Source organism: Chaetura pelagica, unplaced genomic scaffold, assembly GCF_000747805.2.
Source record: "Chaetura pelagica isolate M959 unplaced genomic scaffold, ChaPel_1.0 scaffold246, whole genome shotgun sequence".
Taxonomy (NCBI): Eukaryota; Metazoa; Chordata; class Aves; order Apodiformes; family Apodidae; genus Chaetura; species Chaetura pelagica.
In genome coordinates, this window is record NW_009953647.1 from 806,781 (window position 1) to 822,309 (window position 15,529).

General features: G+C 50.1%; 1 protein-coding gene across 1 annotated transcript in view; it reads left to right on the forward strand.

Moving 5' to 3' along the window:
- PACS2 (phosphofurin acidic cluster sorting protein 2) overlaps positions 1-7,931 on the forward strand; it is a 72,302-nt gene extending 64,371 nt beyond the window's left edge. Inside the window, exons 22-26 of the mRNA XM_009999915.1 lie at positions 712-754; positions 1,836-1,971; positions 4,365-4,591; positions 6,213-6,326; positions 7,272-7,931. Of these exons, the coding sequence (XP_009998217.1) occupies positions 712-754; positions 1,836-1,971; positions 4,365-4,591; positions 6,213-6,326; positions 7,272-7,390 (639 nt within the window). The 3' untranslated portion in view covers positions 7,391-7,931. The remainder of the gene's footprint in view (positions 1-711; positions 755-1,835; positions 1,972-4,364; positions 4,592-6,212; positions 6,327-7,271) is intronic.
- The last annotated feature ends 7,598 nt before the right edge of the window (positions 7,932-15,529 follow it).

A 15,529-nucleotide genomic window follows, 5' to 3' on the forward strand; every position in this document is an offset into this window, starting at 1 on the left:
TATTGCCAGCAGCATCACCAAATTATTGCTAGAAGTACATTAACCTTAATGTACTAGCTGGTGGTTGGCCATATGGGAACAGATTTGTATCCCTATTACATTGTGATTGGAATCGTTCAGACTTGTCCATGTGATTGTTTATCCATGTCTGACTATAGGTGCTGCCAGCAGCTTTATCTTCTTTGCCAGACACCTCCCTTGTTTGGAGTCTAGAATGTTGCTCAAACTGTAGCTTGCTTTTGTGGTTTCCTAACAAACCCCAACTACACCCTGGAAGTGGCTGCACTTCTGTGGTGGAAGCAATATGGCTGTAATTAGCAGGTGCATCAAAGCAGTGCTAAAGGGATATTTGTGTTCTTTTTCCTGCCTTATTCCCATAAGTGTCACAGATGGGCACTATAGTTGCCATAGCTTGGGGCTGATGATGGGACTGACAGTTCAGAGCTTTGCAGGTCTGTAACAGCTCTACAGGGGCTGTGCTGTATTTTGTGCAGGTCAAGGAAGGGCTGTGAGCTAGTGTGGCTTGGCTGGACACTCCTGGGACCTGCCCAGCTCTTGGAAGGCTTCACTTTTTAACAGGTTTTAACACCACTCTGACTGCAGGGACCGTGCCAAGGGGGCTGTAGAGATCAGCTGAGTTTAGGGGTTGGGGATTCCTGAAGTTCAGGGGACTCCTGCTTCATAAAGCTCTTTTTGTTTTGACCCCTCTAGGTGGTGAAGGTTGGAATAGTGGAACAATCTTCTGCAACATCAGGTAACAAGCATCTTGTGTGTGTTTTCTGTATTGGTCAGGTGGTGGGAGCCTGACTTCACAGGCTGGAAAAAGTTGTTCGTTCCAGATGTCTTGGGATTTTGTAAGGTGGGGTGGGATTTTATTAGCTCCTGGTTTTGCTGCCTTGACTCCTAGAGGTTGTCAGCAGAAAGAAAGGCCTCTCTCTTTAAAGAGGCCCTTATTCTTGTTACTTTAGCTTCAGGCCAGCTGAAATGCCCACACCCTTGTCCAGGGGAGCTCCACTTACATATGCAAAGACCCATTTTTTCTTATGTTTGTTCTAAATTGAGTGAATTCACTGATGTGGTTATTTGAGGTTCCTGTTCCAAACTATGGTGGCAGTTCATGCCTCTCTTCGTGCACTGGGATCAATTGCCTAAGAAAACCAGTCTCAAACATGTACATAACACTGCCAATTCCAGGATAGGCAACGAGTTTGCCAATCTGACCACAAATTTAGACCCATTTTTTTAACACGGGTGTGCAAAGCTGATTTACACAATACTGCCTGCTTACCACATGGGGTGAAGCCATATTATCAATGTCAATGTTTTTTCCTCCTTCATACGCCCTCTTAGTCAGGAATATTTTTCCTCATCTGTTGAGATTTTCCTTTTATTGCTTCACTATTAAACTCAGATTCCTGTAGCCTGGGTTACACATTGGTTTGTGTGTGGAGGCAGCCCTTCAGTGGGTCACTTCATGCTGCCACAATTCTTCCACTATCCTAAAGGGCCAAAATTAAGAGAGATAGTGTTCCCCAGCAGGGGTCAATGGGCTGGACTCTGTGTAGGAAGCTCAAAATCAGCTAGGAGAAAACCCTAAGAGAGAAGGTGTCAGGTGGGGAGCTGGAGAAGTGTGAATGTCTGTGTCTGCCTCTTACACAAACATAGGAAGTCCCATTGTTTAAGTGTGAAGGCAGTCAGAACTGATGGGCTAGTTGATCTCCATATTGAGTCTGAACAAACCTGTGCAGCAGAAATGTGGGTGAGAGACTGAGCTCTCCCAGAGTGTGTTTTGGGCTGTGAGACAAACTCAAACAGTGTGACTTCTTTCCTGCAAGGTGACTCTGATGATGCGGCTCCCTCAAGCTCCACTATCCTTTCTTCTACCCCACCTTCCGTGTCTCCTGCTGTGAAAGAAGCCTCCCCCACACCACCTTCCTCACCATCTGTTACAGGCAGCTTCTCATCCTCAAGGTAAAGCATGTTCTGTCTCCTTATGCTGCCCTTAACTGTCTTATCTGACATATACATGAGAGGAAAAAGACTGCTAAAGGAAAACCCTTAGCTCTACCTTCTTCCTCCAAGCAAATACTTGAAGTTGTCACCTTTGCCCTTCACCTCTTTTGCCTCTGGGGTGACTGTATCTTTGCTGACCAGCAAGGAGCTGAGGCAAGTTCATGGACAGCAGATCCTTTAATGGATACTAAAGGGTGAGTCAGGGATGTCCCTTCCAACATCCCTAATCTTGTGGTCATCAAGCTCGGGAGGTCTAAGGAGATGCTCTTCAATTAGAGGCTGGACTCATGTGCTCTCCCTGAACAGCATTTCCCACTGTCCCAGCTGGACACAGAATTGGGAACCTCTCCTGACCTTTAACCTCTCACTTCTTCAACTGGCTGGAGAGTTCCTTTTTAACAAGAGGAAATGGAAATGTGGAAGTCCCAGTTTAGCAGGTAACCAGTGACTGGAAGGTGTTAGTGGCTGTTAGTCTGTGCCAGGAGGCCCAGTTCCCCAAGTCCCTCCAACTGGCCCCTGTTGTTTGGTGGCAGGAGAGTCCTGCCTTCCCCAGGCTGCTCCCAGCAGCAGCAGGAGCTGGCTGGCAGAGCAGAGGGCTGGGGGCTGTGCAGGCTCTGGAGACCAGAGATGATTTCTAATGTATGAGTTCTGCCTGGGCTTTCCAAAGGTGAAAGTGTTTTGGGAACCTGTACCCACAACAGCTTAGGCTATTAAAGTTGTGAGCTGTGGAAGTGGTACATCTGAAGTTTACACCCCAGCTCTAGGAGCCTGTTACCATTTTGGTTTCATTCTGTGGGGTAAAATAATCAAGAAACTAGGAACTTTAGGTTCAATGTTATTCTGTCTCCAGTGATCTGTATATAACAGCACAGGCAAGGAGTGGAGGGTGACTCAGACATGAAAACTACATGTTTGGCTGAGGATGGAACATAAAAATCTGCCTGGGAATAGCAAATTTTAAGATGTTTTGTCTTTACAACCAAAGTGAGAAATGTGATGCAAAGGAGCCATAAAACCCAAAGCTGCATCTCCAAAACATAATCTGTGAAGAATTTAACTTCTGAAATAGCCCTGAGAAACTAAAACTGGATTTTGGTGATCTGAAATAAACTGCTTTGCTTTCTGAACTGAATAAATGTCAAAGAAAAGGAAATTATTTTGTAAAAGGACCTTATGATAGGCCTTCCTTATTTTATCTTGAGAGTTTCTTATTACACTGGCAGAGAGGTGCATGTTTCACTAGAGATCACAGATTAATCATCCTTAATTAACATTTTTCAAACAGAGGACACAGACTGGTACATAAATAAAATTAGATTTTTGCCTAGTACTTGTGTATTATTCATCACTCATCATCATTGTGTAGGAAGAAGTATGGATCATCAGCTGTAGATCTGCTGAGTGACAAATTCCTGCTCCACTTGGGATTAGCTACTGAGAGGCAGGGACAGGCAAGAGGTAGAATTTCCCAGGCTGCTCATCTTCCCTTTTCTGGCTGAAGAAGGGCTGGCAGCATGTTTTGGTGACACATGTCTGTTACCCCACAGTGCATGGGAGTTTTCAACAGCAGGTCATGTCCTGAAATCTGCCATTGTTTAGCAAACATCACAGATCTGGCAGAGCAGCCTCCCAGCACTGGAATCCCTCAGCCTGCGGCAGGAATGTGGGGCAGATTGCCCAGTGCCAGCTCTGTTACAGGGACCTGGGTAGAGCAGGGGATCCTGTGTGACCTGATCTGGCATCTGGACAAGAAGGGGAGCAACTGGTGACAGGAAGGGTTCATGAAAACTGGATATGGAAGTGAGTCAGGGAGGCTGGAGTCTGGATGCCTAATGTTCAGGGACCCACCAGCTCTTTGTTTGCCCCAGTTCAGAGATGATTTTGGCAGTGCTGAACCTGGCCAGAGAGATTTAATTCATCAGTGCTCAGGAGGAAGTATCAAGCTGCTTACAGCCCTTTCTCCCCACTCAACAACTGGGAGTGATCTGGAACACCTCAGGAGTTGCTTTTGCTGGCCAAGCCACTGAACTCAGCATCATGTTAGGAAACTGCTTGTCTGCTCCCTTTCCCACTGCTCATCCTTGTGGCCACTCAGCAGGTCAGTTTGTCTCAGCTCATGGCAGTTCTGTGCTGCCAAGCTAATGTCACCATCAAACATGACCCAGGCTACCTCACTTGTGCTTTGGTGATTCTTGGCTTCCAAGCTTCCAAGAGCTTTGCTGCCTGATTTCCCCAAGAGCCAGGCACTTGTCTTCTGACCACCTGACCAGGAATAGCAGCCACTCTGAAAAAACAGACTGGGGGAACTCTGAGTGCTGCACAGAAAATTACCACCTTCTTTTATTTTCCAGCCAGAGCCAAGGTGCTGAGTTGATGGGCCTTCAGGTGGATTACTGGATTGCAGCACCACCCATAGACAGAAAGAGAGACCCGGAGAAGAAGGACCCTTCCACTACCAAAAACACACTGAAATGCACTTTCCGGTCCCTCCAGGTCAGCAGGTTGCCTGCCAGCGGTGAGATTGCCACCACTCCAACCATGTCCATGACAGTTGTGACAAAAGAGAAGAACAAGAAAGGTAAGGTGGACAGACACTGTTGCCAAAGGTCAAGAATACAATGCTGCTCTCCCGGTTCTTCTGCTCTAGGGCTGTCTGACTTGTCAGTCCTGCATTACAGCATTTTAGTCATATTTTTATCCCCAAAATCCTAGTCTGTGTGTCGATGAGAAGTGACTGCATAAGGTGATAGAGTTTGAAAGGATGGTGCTTCTTTGTTCTGTAAAAAGGGGATGTGTTCACCCTTACAGCTGAATGGCTGAGATTTATAGCTGAAGTGAACAAAGTTGGGGACAGAGCAAGGACATTTGTGAGTGGCTGTGTAGAAAGCCAGGAAGTATGCTACTCTGGACAGCTTCTGTATTCCCTCTGAGCCTGCTGGTGCTGAGTTGGGGTGTTGGATTAGGTAAAAGGCAGCTTGTGCCCTGACCATCAGAGTCATGGCAGACCCTACAGCCTGTACAGCTCCATGCGCTGATCTCTTCTCTGCCAGGTGACTGAGTTGCAGACAGAGAAGGGATGTGTGTATCCCATTGTGTTGCAGCACATGGCAGCAGCCCCAGCAGAGACATTTTGCTGGATTTAGTGTGGTGTCCTCATGTTAAAATACCACTGTCACAGCCAAACACCAGTCAGACCTGCCAAGCTCTTGCTAGGTGTCCATGAATGTACAAGAGGTATTACTCAGAGCAGGACTGCAGCAATGTAAGCTCTTCTGTTCTTGCCAAGAGTGCTTTCACAGAATCACCAAGGCTGGAAAAGACCTTTAAGATCATGAAGTCCAGCCTGTGACCTAACACCATCACATCAGCTAGACCATGGCACTAAGTGCCACATCCAGCCTTTCCTTGAACACATTCAATGTGGGACAAAAGGAGGCAGAAGAGAAATCTCTCAGTGAAAATCCTCACGTTAGCTTTTTCTTGTTTAAACTTCTACTCGTATACTCATGCCTTCGAGTTTATTTTTCCTTTTAAAAAAGCCATTAAAAATGTCAGTTATTCTGTATTTGCTTCAAGCCTCAGTAAAGTGAAACATACTAGAAATACAGAACAGTTCTGCAAAGGAATGTTTTTAAAGAAGCAGCAAGACTGCTCCTCTGGAGTTTGTGCCTCTTTAATTGTGCATTTGGATGGTTGTTGGGGAACTAAGAACATTTTCAGCTCTCATAATGCCTTCCCACTCCGCCAGGTGCCTGTAGCTTGCAGTTCCTCCTGCTCTCCAGGGTCTGTGCAGCAAACCTGCCTGCACACATGGGCGACTGGAGGGCAGTGCTACCTGGAGCAGTGTGCAGTCTGAGGGATTCTCCCTAGGTGGAACGGCCTCCCGGCAGATCCCTGGGCCCAGCTCAGGGTGCAGGCTGGGGAACACTGCAGGTGCAGCTGTTTTCCTTAATGTCCCAGCAGGAAGGACTTACCATGAAAAGTGCCCTTTGGGGCCTGGTTCTGAGTTGGGAATACTCAAAATGTCCATGTGCATAGGTGATAGTGCCATGCACTACACAGCAAAACTCCTGCTAACTTTAGGGACTTAAAATTAAGAGTTAGAATTTTCAGACATGAATGCAAAAACCTAAACCAGTCTTGGTACAGCTCCTGCCAGTGGCAGAGATTCACCATGTCCCTGTTTGATTTTCTTCCAGTGATGTTTTTGCCCAAGAAAACAAAAGACAAAGAGGTTGAGTCAAAGAGCCAGTGTATCGAAGGAATCAGCAGGTTGATTTGCACAGCAAAACATCAGCAGAACATGCTGCGGGGTAAGTGCCTCCTGCTGGGCTTTGGGGCAAGGCTCAGCTGCTGGTATTCTCCAGGCACAGAGCTGTCCTGGTGTTCTGGACCATGCCCTGGAGCCAATGAAATGGGGCTGTTTCTGGGAAATGAGCTTCAGTGTGTCCAGCATTGGGGAATGCTTTAATAGGTTTGGGATTAAGGGAAATCCTCTGTTACCAAGGAACTCCTCTGAATTAGTTCCCTGGACTGAGGACAAGGGCTAGACTGGGCTCCATTTTTTTCATTCTCTGTTTCCCTGGCACATCTGGGAGTTCACAGCAGAGTGGTGAGAGTTTAGTTGCTCCTCCAGGCAGGGTTCTGGCACAGAGGCACATGCCACAGCAGGAGCCCCTACATGTATCCTTCAGGCAGACCTAAGGTGACTGTCAGTGGAGCTGTACATCCAGCATCAAAAATATCCCTGTAGCCTATTCAGCTGATAATCTCCACCACTGTTAGCAGAAGAGGGATTTGCTTAGGTCACCTCCTTAATCCTGGCCCAGTCCCTCAGAGACTGGTGAGCATGAGGTGTGGTCACAGAAAATGTGTCACCTCCTTAGGAGGTCTCCTGGTTAAGAATGTCAGGAGAGAGGGACACCATCTCTGTAAGAGTGCATTTGCCCAAAAAAGAAAATGGAGTGTGTGTAGGAAATTTGAGAAATCAGATCAGGTGATGCTGAAATCAGCAGCTTGGGGGCTCCAGTGTCAATGAGCAACGCTGGAACAACAGCCTGAGCTGTTTTCCCTAAACCAGCTCTGCTCCCAAGCCTTCCTCCCCTCCTCACAGTGCCAGCAGCGGGGTGGCCAGGCAGAGCAGTGCACTCCAGGTCTCCCTCTGCTGACTGCAGAGAGGTTTCTCGCCAAGCTGTTTCAGGCTGGCCACTTCCACGTGGTCTTTTCTAACTTTCCTCACTTTTTACCTTTCCCTGCAGTCCTGATCGACGGGGTAGAGTGGAACGACGTCAAGTTCTTTCAGCTGGCAGCACAGTGGTCCTCTCATGTCAAGCACTTTCCCATCTGCATATTTGGACACTCCAAATCTAACTTCTAGCTGCACTCAAAGGAGGGACCTTCTGTCCATCCCAGGGACTGCACACCAGGAGCCAGGAATTGCGTGCCAACTCCGACTTGCGTCGCTCTGCCCTCTCCTGCAGAATTAATTACAGATGTGCTTGGAGTACTTTTTGAATTACTTTTTTCTATTAACTCTTACGTTTACTACAAGGGAAGGAAACCTCTTTAAACAAAGGCAAAAAAACAAACAGTCTTAAATGTAGATGTGCTGACAACATGAAGTTGTGGGGGAGTTGGCAGGAGCAGGCGACCTGCCCAAGAACACCTACCACTTATGAGCAGATAGCTGAATAACTGCACTGCTTATTAACCTGAGACCTCATTGGTGTGAGTGGGCTGGGGGAGCTGTGAATCAGCTCTCATGGATTTTGCAGAAGATCATGCACACTATGGTGCATTTGATGCCCTCCCTCTGTATTTCTAGGAAAAAAAAGATGGTCAGTTTTTCTTCCTGCTTCCAAGGGATGAGAGATCAGCGAGCCTGGAGGGAGTTTAGCTGTCCAGTTTGGAAAACAAACCACTTGTGTAGCTAGGGAGGTCCAGAGAGGAGATCCCTTTCAGAGCATGGAGTCTGCAGTGGGGACAGGTAGATGTTTGTGCTGAAGCAATGCCTGAGGAGGGTTGGGCAGGAACAGGAGTTAGGGAAACACTAGGTGTAAGGAAACTCCAGTGTCCCAGGTCTGTGACAATGACCAAGCTGAGCCAGTCACAATGTCCCTGCAGCTGGCTGTGCTGTTGGGGGACACCACGTCAGTGGGGTCGCTGCTATTTACATACTCACACCGATTATTTACCTGTCAATAAAACCTCGTCCAGCCTCTAAAGGGAAAGGATTTTTTTTAACAGCTGCAGATTTTTTTAATGCTTTCTAAAAAAAAAAAAAGAAAACAAAACAAAAAAGAAAAGGGGGATGGGCAGAAATTAAGTTGCCAAAAAACAAACCCAGGAAGATGAGCTGTTGTCTGTGAAGTGATACATCACAGGAGTGGCTGGACTGGGAGCCAGCCAGGCACTCTGCATGTCCAGCTGCCTTCCTGTCCCATCTGTCAAACAAACTGCACATGTGAGGTAGCATGGGCTGCTTTCTCTGATGCCTTGGTCCTGCCCTGACTGCACTGTGCTCCCCAGAGCTGTGGCCATCTCCCTTCTGTACCTCCCCAGGCTGGGTGCAGGCCACCTGGCTTTGGGGCTGCTGCAGGAGTGCATTTTCACCATGCCCTTGAACCACCCAGGACCTCTCCTCATAGAGACTTAAGAGAATAATGAGAATGTAAGATTATAATGAGACTGTAATGAGAATGAAGGATGCTTGGAGGTAGGCAGCCTCCCACCAGTTGCTCTGTACATGCATGTTGCCCTTCTGCTTTCTGAGTATTCCTGCCCACAGACATTTCTCTGTGGATTGCATCCATTCTCTAGCAGGATGTGCTTCTGCTCTGGCACAGCATTGCATCTGGGTTGAGGCTTTGCTAGGGGTTTCAGTCCCAAGGTGCAGTGGAAGCTGTAGCTGGGATGTGAGAGAGGATGAAGCCAGCTGGATTCTCTGTTCACCTCAGCAAGACTTCCTGTGAGATGGAGTGGGACTTTTGAGTGGCACTGTTAGCTTGGCTCTGGATGCACTTATGTTCACTTTGTAAACCTCACTGCTGCCAGTGTCAGGATGAGTTGATGCTCTTACAAGGAGAGAGCATGATAGGCTGCAGATGTGTCATTTTGCTCTCCAGGCTTCCCAAGGCATGCCTGGAGGGACTTGGAGCAGGTGGTGGATGGGGCTGAGGGACCTGTGGAAGAACAGACATCTCTGGCATTTTAGGGTAGGGAACTGAATTTTCTGATGTTGTCCTTTTGGGTCCCACCCTTGTGGGCAGGCCAAGCTTTGTAAGCATTTCCAGAAGGCACTTCCTGAGGGCAGTAATGTTTTTGAACCTTTTTTTTTTTTTTTCCCTCTGGCTGATCCTTTACCCTTGGGATTTTAAAGGCTTGGAGATCCTGCATTTCCCTGCTTGGCAGGTCCTGCTCTGTGCGTGGCCTGCTTGGGTTGTTTGGGCAGGGCAGCAGTGGTGTGCTCTGTTAAGCTTTCTCCTGCTGACAGGCAGTGAGGGGTTAGTAGGTGAGAGCGTAGTCCCTGCTGGATTCAATGCCTGTTGCAGCTCATGGCATGGGCTGCTTCACCAACTGATTTCATGGAAATCTTTCCCAGCACAAGCACAACCTACTTGGCCAGGAACTGGGTATTCCCTTCAAACCATGCAGGTGAGGAGGCCGTGGTCCCACGCCTTGTGGCACACTGCTGAGCAGGCCAGATTGTCTGGTTGCAATACTCAGTTTCTTCCTGCCATCCCGTGGGCAGGCCTGCCTGCTGTCTGCCAGCTCTTGGCTGTGGCAGAAGCTCAGCTCTAGTTTGAATGTCACCGTGTCCATCAGTTCACGCATTTTTGGTTCACCTGAACTGATGCTCTGGGACTGTGAAGTGTTGCCTAGCAGCAGTAGTGTGGGAGATGGTGGATAAGCACATCACTTCTTTTTCTTTATTGAGGCTGTTGTGTCAAAAAAAGCGCTTTTTAAAGGAAATTAGTCAGTGTGGGTTTTCCTCCTTGAGTCTCACACTGGTGTGACAAGAGTGGTGGGGCTGGGTGCCAGCGCCAGGAGCCTCACGCAGCCTGGGCAGGCCTTGGTGCTGGAGCTTGTTAGTCATGCAGAGGTGAGGTGGTCTGACTGACTGCAATAACTTTGTTTACTGAGGGGTGAGGGGGGAACCATCACTGTGCTCCTCTTTGTATTTCAACCTACTGTAAAGAAACAAATGGTAGCTAGGATAGGACTTCCAGGGTCCTGCCTATCACATGTGTGTTGCCCTGCTCTACTGTGTGTGTGGGTGTACGTGTGTGTGTTCGTGTGAGACAAAAACCTTTCTGCTCCTCACATTTCATGTTGGTTTGTGTTTTGTTCTGACGTTATACAAGCAAATTCACCGGAAAACTTTGTGTGCCTGAGGGCTTTTGTCTCTGCAGGGTTTGTCCCCTGTGGAAAGCTGCTGTTTCTGTGAAATGCCCCTTCCATGCAAGGAAACATCCTGGCTTCTCAGCCTTGTCCTCTAAGAGCCTGGCAGCATCAGGCTGGGCCTGCCTGCAGGCAACTGTGTGCCCAGGGGGTGGCTGTGGTGTTTCCCAGCCATGGAGGCAAGGGCTGGCATGCAAGCTTGGTGCTGCTGCTGCTTCTGTCAGTGTTGTGCCTCTGTTGTTTCTCTTGTACCGTGTGGAGTCACTTTGTGCTGCTGTTTCTGTCCCAGACTGGAGGAGAAAGCCATTTCTGCCTCTAAGGTAAATGAGTGTCTAAGTACACACATGGCTCAGGCTATTTTGGGAAGTTTTTTTGCACCTGGTGACACGTATGAGTGATGGATTTGGGGTCTCCCAACTTCCCAACAGTTTCTCAGTGGACTCTGCTGTAAGCAGGCCCCACCAGCTGGAGGGATCCCTGCCAGGGAGAGCTGCTGGGGCAGCAATGGGCCTGTGCCTGTGGAGCTGCACCAGCCTGGCGGGGGGGGTGGTGGTGGTGTGCAAGTTGATGAATACTAAAGGATGGCTTAGATCAGAGCACAGCTCTCCTTTCAGCTCTCCAGGGTTTTGGTGAGGAAGGTGCAACTCAAGCAATGAAATTCTGTGGTATTACCTGATCTGCCCCTGTTGGATGGGGCTTGCTGTGGAGCCACATGTCTGACAGCAAAGGCAGGGGCAGGAGCTGGCAGCATCTGAGCTGATCCCTGGCAGGGAGGTGCTTTGAAGGTGATGTCCCCCAGGCTCCCTGTCCTCTTGTGTCCTACAGCTCCCCCCTGCTCCCCACAGAGCTCACATCCCCCTTTCCCCTGGCTGTGGCATCTCAAAATGGCTCGTTTCTTTTCCAGCTGCTTTTGGGTGAAGGGCCCCTGCGTCTCTCAGAGGTGAGGTCTTAGGAAAGGGCTCATTGCTCTGCTGGGCTCTGCGATGCTGACCTAGTTTAACAACACTGGTGAGCTGATGAAAGATGGAAGGTTTTTGTGGTGTCGTGTTGCACCTTGAGTGCTTCCTGGTCCTCTGGGTTGAGTTTCCCAGAGACAAAGGCTGGATCTCGGCCCTGCCAGAGCTCCTGCAGTGCTAGTGACTTTGTGGGCATTTTGGGTGGCTGTTTCAGCTCAGGGCTGCAGTTTCCATCCAGTTCAATTGTTGCTGTTTACATTTCAGTGGGAACTGCGGAGTCCTCCTTAATTACACAAGTTTGGGGAGAGCCGCTGTCTCTGTGGCTGTTTTGCTGCTTTAATTACCATGTGCTTGTTGCTTTATCCTGCAGAGAAGGCAGGGGTAGCAGCTGGGCAGTTTCTGGGGTTGGAGGAGATGTTCCTGTTGGCTTTCTATCATCAGACCCTGCTGAGAACCTCACTGCCCTGTACTTAACCTGCAGTTTTAGCTAAGGCCCTATACCATTTCTTACCATCAGCATGTGCTGGTGGGAGCACTGGAGTGCTGGTACAGAGGGCATTACACCTGATGCCTCCAAGTTTAAGAAGAAAATACTGAAGAGGGACAGCAGGGACTGCTGGCTGCCTTTTGCTGCTTGGTGTGCAGGGGCATTGGGAAGGCTGGGATTAGGGCTTTCCCTCCATGCAGCAGTACAGGGCCCTGGAGCTTCTTGGAAGCTAGACTGGATGTAATGTCTCTGTCCTCTTCATTCAGGGGGTCTCAACCTTGGCAAATAGCTGTGTGGTGACATTTTCGTGTGACTGACTGACTTACCTGGCAAGGTGAAGGCCAGAAAGAAGCAGTAGCAGGTCCCTGAGGTTTCCTGGAGCCTCTTCAGTGAGGTTCTCACGGGGAATGCTCCCAGCAGGGCCAGCTCCTTGCAGAGTCACTTGGTGGGTTTTGGACAGACTGGAGGAGAAGGGGACATGCCAATCTGGAAAGCAGCAGGTCATTGGTTTTTTTAAGGAAGAGCACCAGTGTGGGGCCACATCCATCAGCTGCTGCTTGGTGCCTTGGCTGGAGGGTTGCCAGAGCCTGCCTGGTTGTGTACGTGCCGTGGCTGCGGGAAGCGCCGTGCTAGGGTGGGTACTGCATGTGCCAGGGCTGTGTGCCACCAGTCTGGTCTGGACTGTGGTGTATGAGGGGACATTACCACTTTGTAGATTCCTGAGTTGTCCATCTGTTTCATTGTTGTATTGTTTGGGTTCTAGTTTTTTTGGGTTTTTTTATGAAGACAGATTAAATGTAAATAGCCTTTTTTTGGAACAAACTGCAACATGCTTGACCTCGTCAACTATTTTATGGTACTAATGCAACACTAATAAAACTGGACATGAAAGCACACACCCGTCCCTTGAGTTGTGTCTCAGCAAGGGCTGTTGTGGCATGTCTTGGGGCAGTTTTCTCCAGGAAGAGTCAGCAGCATGGCTTTCTGGCATGGGGTGGATTTTTTGCGTTATTTATCCAGCTGCCCAGCAGCGCTTCCAGGGCTGAGCTGGTGCATCTGCACATCCTCTCCAGCACCAAGCCCTGCAGTGAATTCTGTAGCCCTGCTGCCTTCTCCCTTGACCCTGATGCCTCCTGGCAAAGAGACCTGCACATCACCTGCAGCTCCCCAGGGTCTGCAGCCCTCTCTAGCACCTGATCCTTATGTCTCGCAGCAAGCCTGAGCTTCACCTTTTTGAGCCTGTGGGTGAACTTGGCTTGGCTCCTCCAAGTGAGAATTTGGTGCAAGCAGGGGAGACTGGGATGATGGGAAACCTTGGGAATTGGTGGGAGCAGGGTGCTCTGCACATCACTGGGGAAACGTGAGCGAGTTCTCCAGGCTGAGCCAAAAGCCCTGGTGGGGCTCCTCTGTCACACTCCTCTGTCTTCTGGAAGGGAGGAAAACAGAGCTGGGTACATGAGGACTGGGGTGTGCCAGGTCACATGCAAAGGCACTAGGGAGCCTCCCTTGCCCAGGTGTGCTGGGACAGGCAGATTTCTGCCAGGCAGTCTTGGGGTGGGCTCTCAAAGCATTGGCATCTTCCTTTTGCAGGTCTTTGCTTCTCTCGGTGGAGATGCACCCTCCTGCCACGTGAGAGGTGTCAAGCACAAGCAATGCCCTGTCAGGATGCACAGAAAACCCTCTGGAAGGACTGGGTTTGCCACAGTGGGAGTCAGTGGCACCCCTGGGAGCGGGGTTTGGTGGCAAGAGGTGGGACATTGCCAGAGCCTGCTCCTTCCCAGGCTGTGGCCACTGGTGCCAGCTCCACTCCCTACCATTGCTCAACGCTCCTGCAGTGACCGCAGCTATTGCTTAACCTGGAAAAGAAACACCAGGGAAGTTCTGACACGGTTTTGTGACTATCATTAAAAAAAACGGTTTTAGCATCTGGAAAAAGCAGCCAGTGCCACGTGACCAGCCGCTGCTCCGTGTGCAGCTACCCAGCGCCCCATGATGAGATTTGTAAACACTTATCCCGGATAATTTTTTCGGTGTCCTACTGAACCGTTTCCCGCTCTGCAGAACTGTTGCAGAAGCAGCCTGGGGACAGTCAGCCCACACACCCCACCGTGTCCCTGGCGGCGGTGCCGGCTGCGCTTCCTGGAGGGACCAGAGAGGAGGAAATATCGCAGTGCTGCCCCTGGCACATCGCGCCGTTTCGGCTGACCGGCTTTCTCAACCACAAGTGCCTTCCTCACTCAGCCGTGATCCTTGCATGTATTGCAAGTATGAGAGCAGCACCCTGTGCACTACTAGGATTCAAAGACTATCAGATTTGGGTGTTGTTTCTTTTTCCTAACAAGCAAAGCAAATTTTAACAGAAGCCCTCTTTCTCGAATGGATGCATTTGGGCAGATGTAAAAGGTTTTGCGAGATGTTGTGTAGCTGTTTTAGGACCTTGCAACAAGCAAGGTTGAGAGCACAGGCAGTGGCTGTGTCCAGCTCTAGTAAAGTGTGTGACCATCTTGTACTATCAGCCACTTAAGAGTTTCGTGATAGATATTTTTGGTAGTCACAACCTGTCTGACTGTGAGGGAGGGCTCCAGGTCTGATACCTGGTGTGGATAACACCAGGTGATTCTTCAGCTCTGTGCTGGAGCTGAGGAGTGAGGGTAGATGTCCTGCTGTGCACAGAGGCCAGTGGCACCCCATGTCCACCTGTGGTGACCAGGTGTAGCTCTTTACTGGGATTCACCATCCAGCCTGACACATGGAGTCCTGGGGGGATGGCTGGTCACCTGCTCTGCTGTGAGTTGTCAGTCCTCATGGTAGGACCTGCTGTGAAGGTGTGATGTACCAACCTGAGACTTTCTTGGAGTGTTTTTTTTTTTGGTGTCAGCTTGTCAGTTCCTGTAAGAGAAGAAATGGCAGTGGCACTGTGTGAATTTTGCAGACCAATCTAGAGGCAACAACTGTTTAATACCCTGTAACTGCTGAAGAGGCACCTGAAGAGGACCTGTGCATGGGTGAAGAAGAGATGCTGACACCTCCCTGTCAGCGGGCAAGGAAAACCTGAGGTGGTCATCTACGTTTCACCTTTCAGGCTGACACCTGAGGAGTGGGGAAAAGCCTCAGCATGGCCACGTCTCGGGGGCAAGAGGGGACAGGCCAGGCTGCCCCTTGCCCTCATGGGGCCCCGAGTGAGCTGGTGTAGGAGGGTCGGGGTGTGTGAGAGGTGTGTGTAGGGCCTGGACTTCCCCGGGGTGCTGAAGGGATGGAGATGTGTACATTGGGGACCAGGCAGAACAGGGATATAGGTACAGGTGTGAGGGAGGCGTTGTGTGGTGCGAGCAGCCTGTGGGTGGGTGTGTGTGAGGACAAGCACCCCGGGGCCTGCCTGCAAGCACAGGTGCTGGCTGTACACGGAGGCCGCGTGTGAAAACAGGTGCTGCGTGTGAGAGGGCCTGGTGTGAGTGAGTGAGGGGGGCCGAGGCACCCGGCAGCTGTGTGCGAGTACAGGTGTGAGGGGGGCTGAGTGCGGGCAGCTGTATGTGTGTGTGGTGGGCTGTCCTCGCCAGGGGGGGAGGTCAGTGTGAGGAGGGAGGGCAGTGTGAGGAGGGAGGGCAGTGTGAGGAGGGAGGGCAGAGTGAGGAGGGAGGGCAGTGTGAGGAGGGAGGGCAGTGTGAGGAGGGCT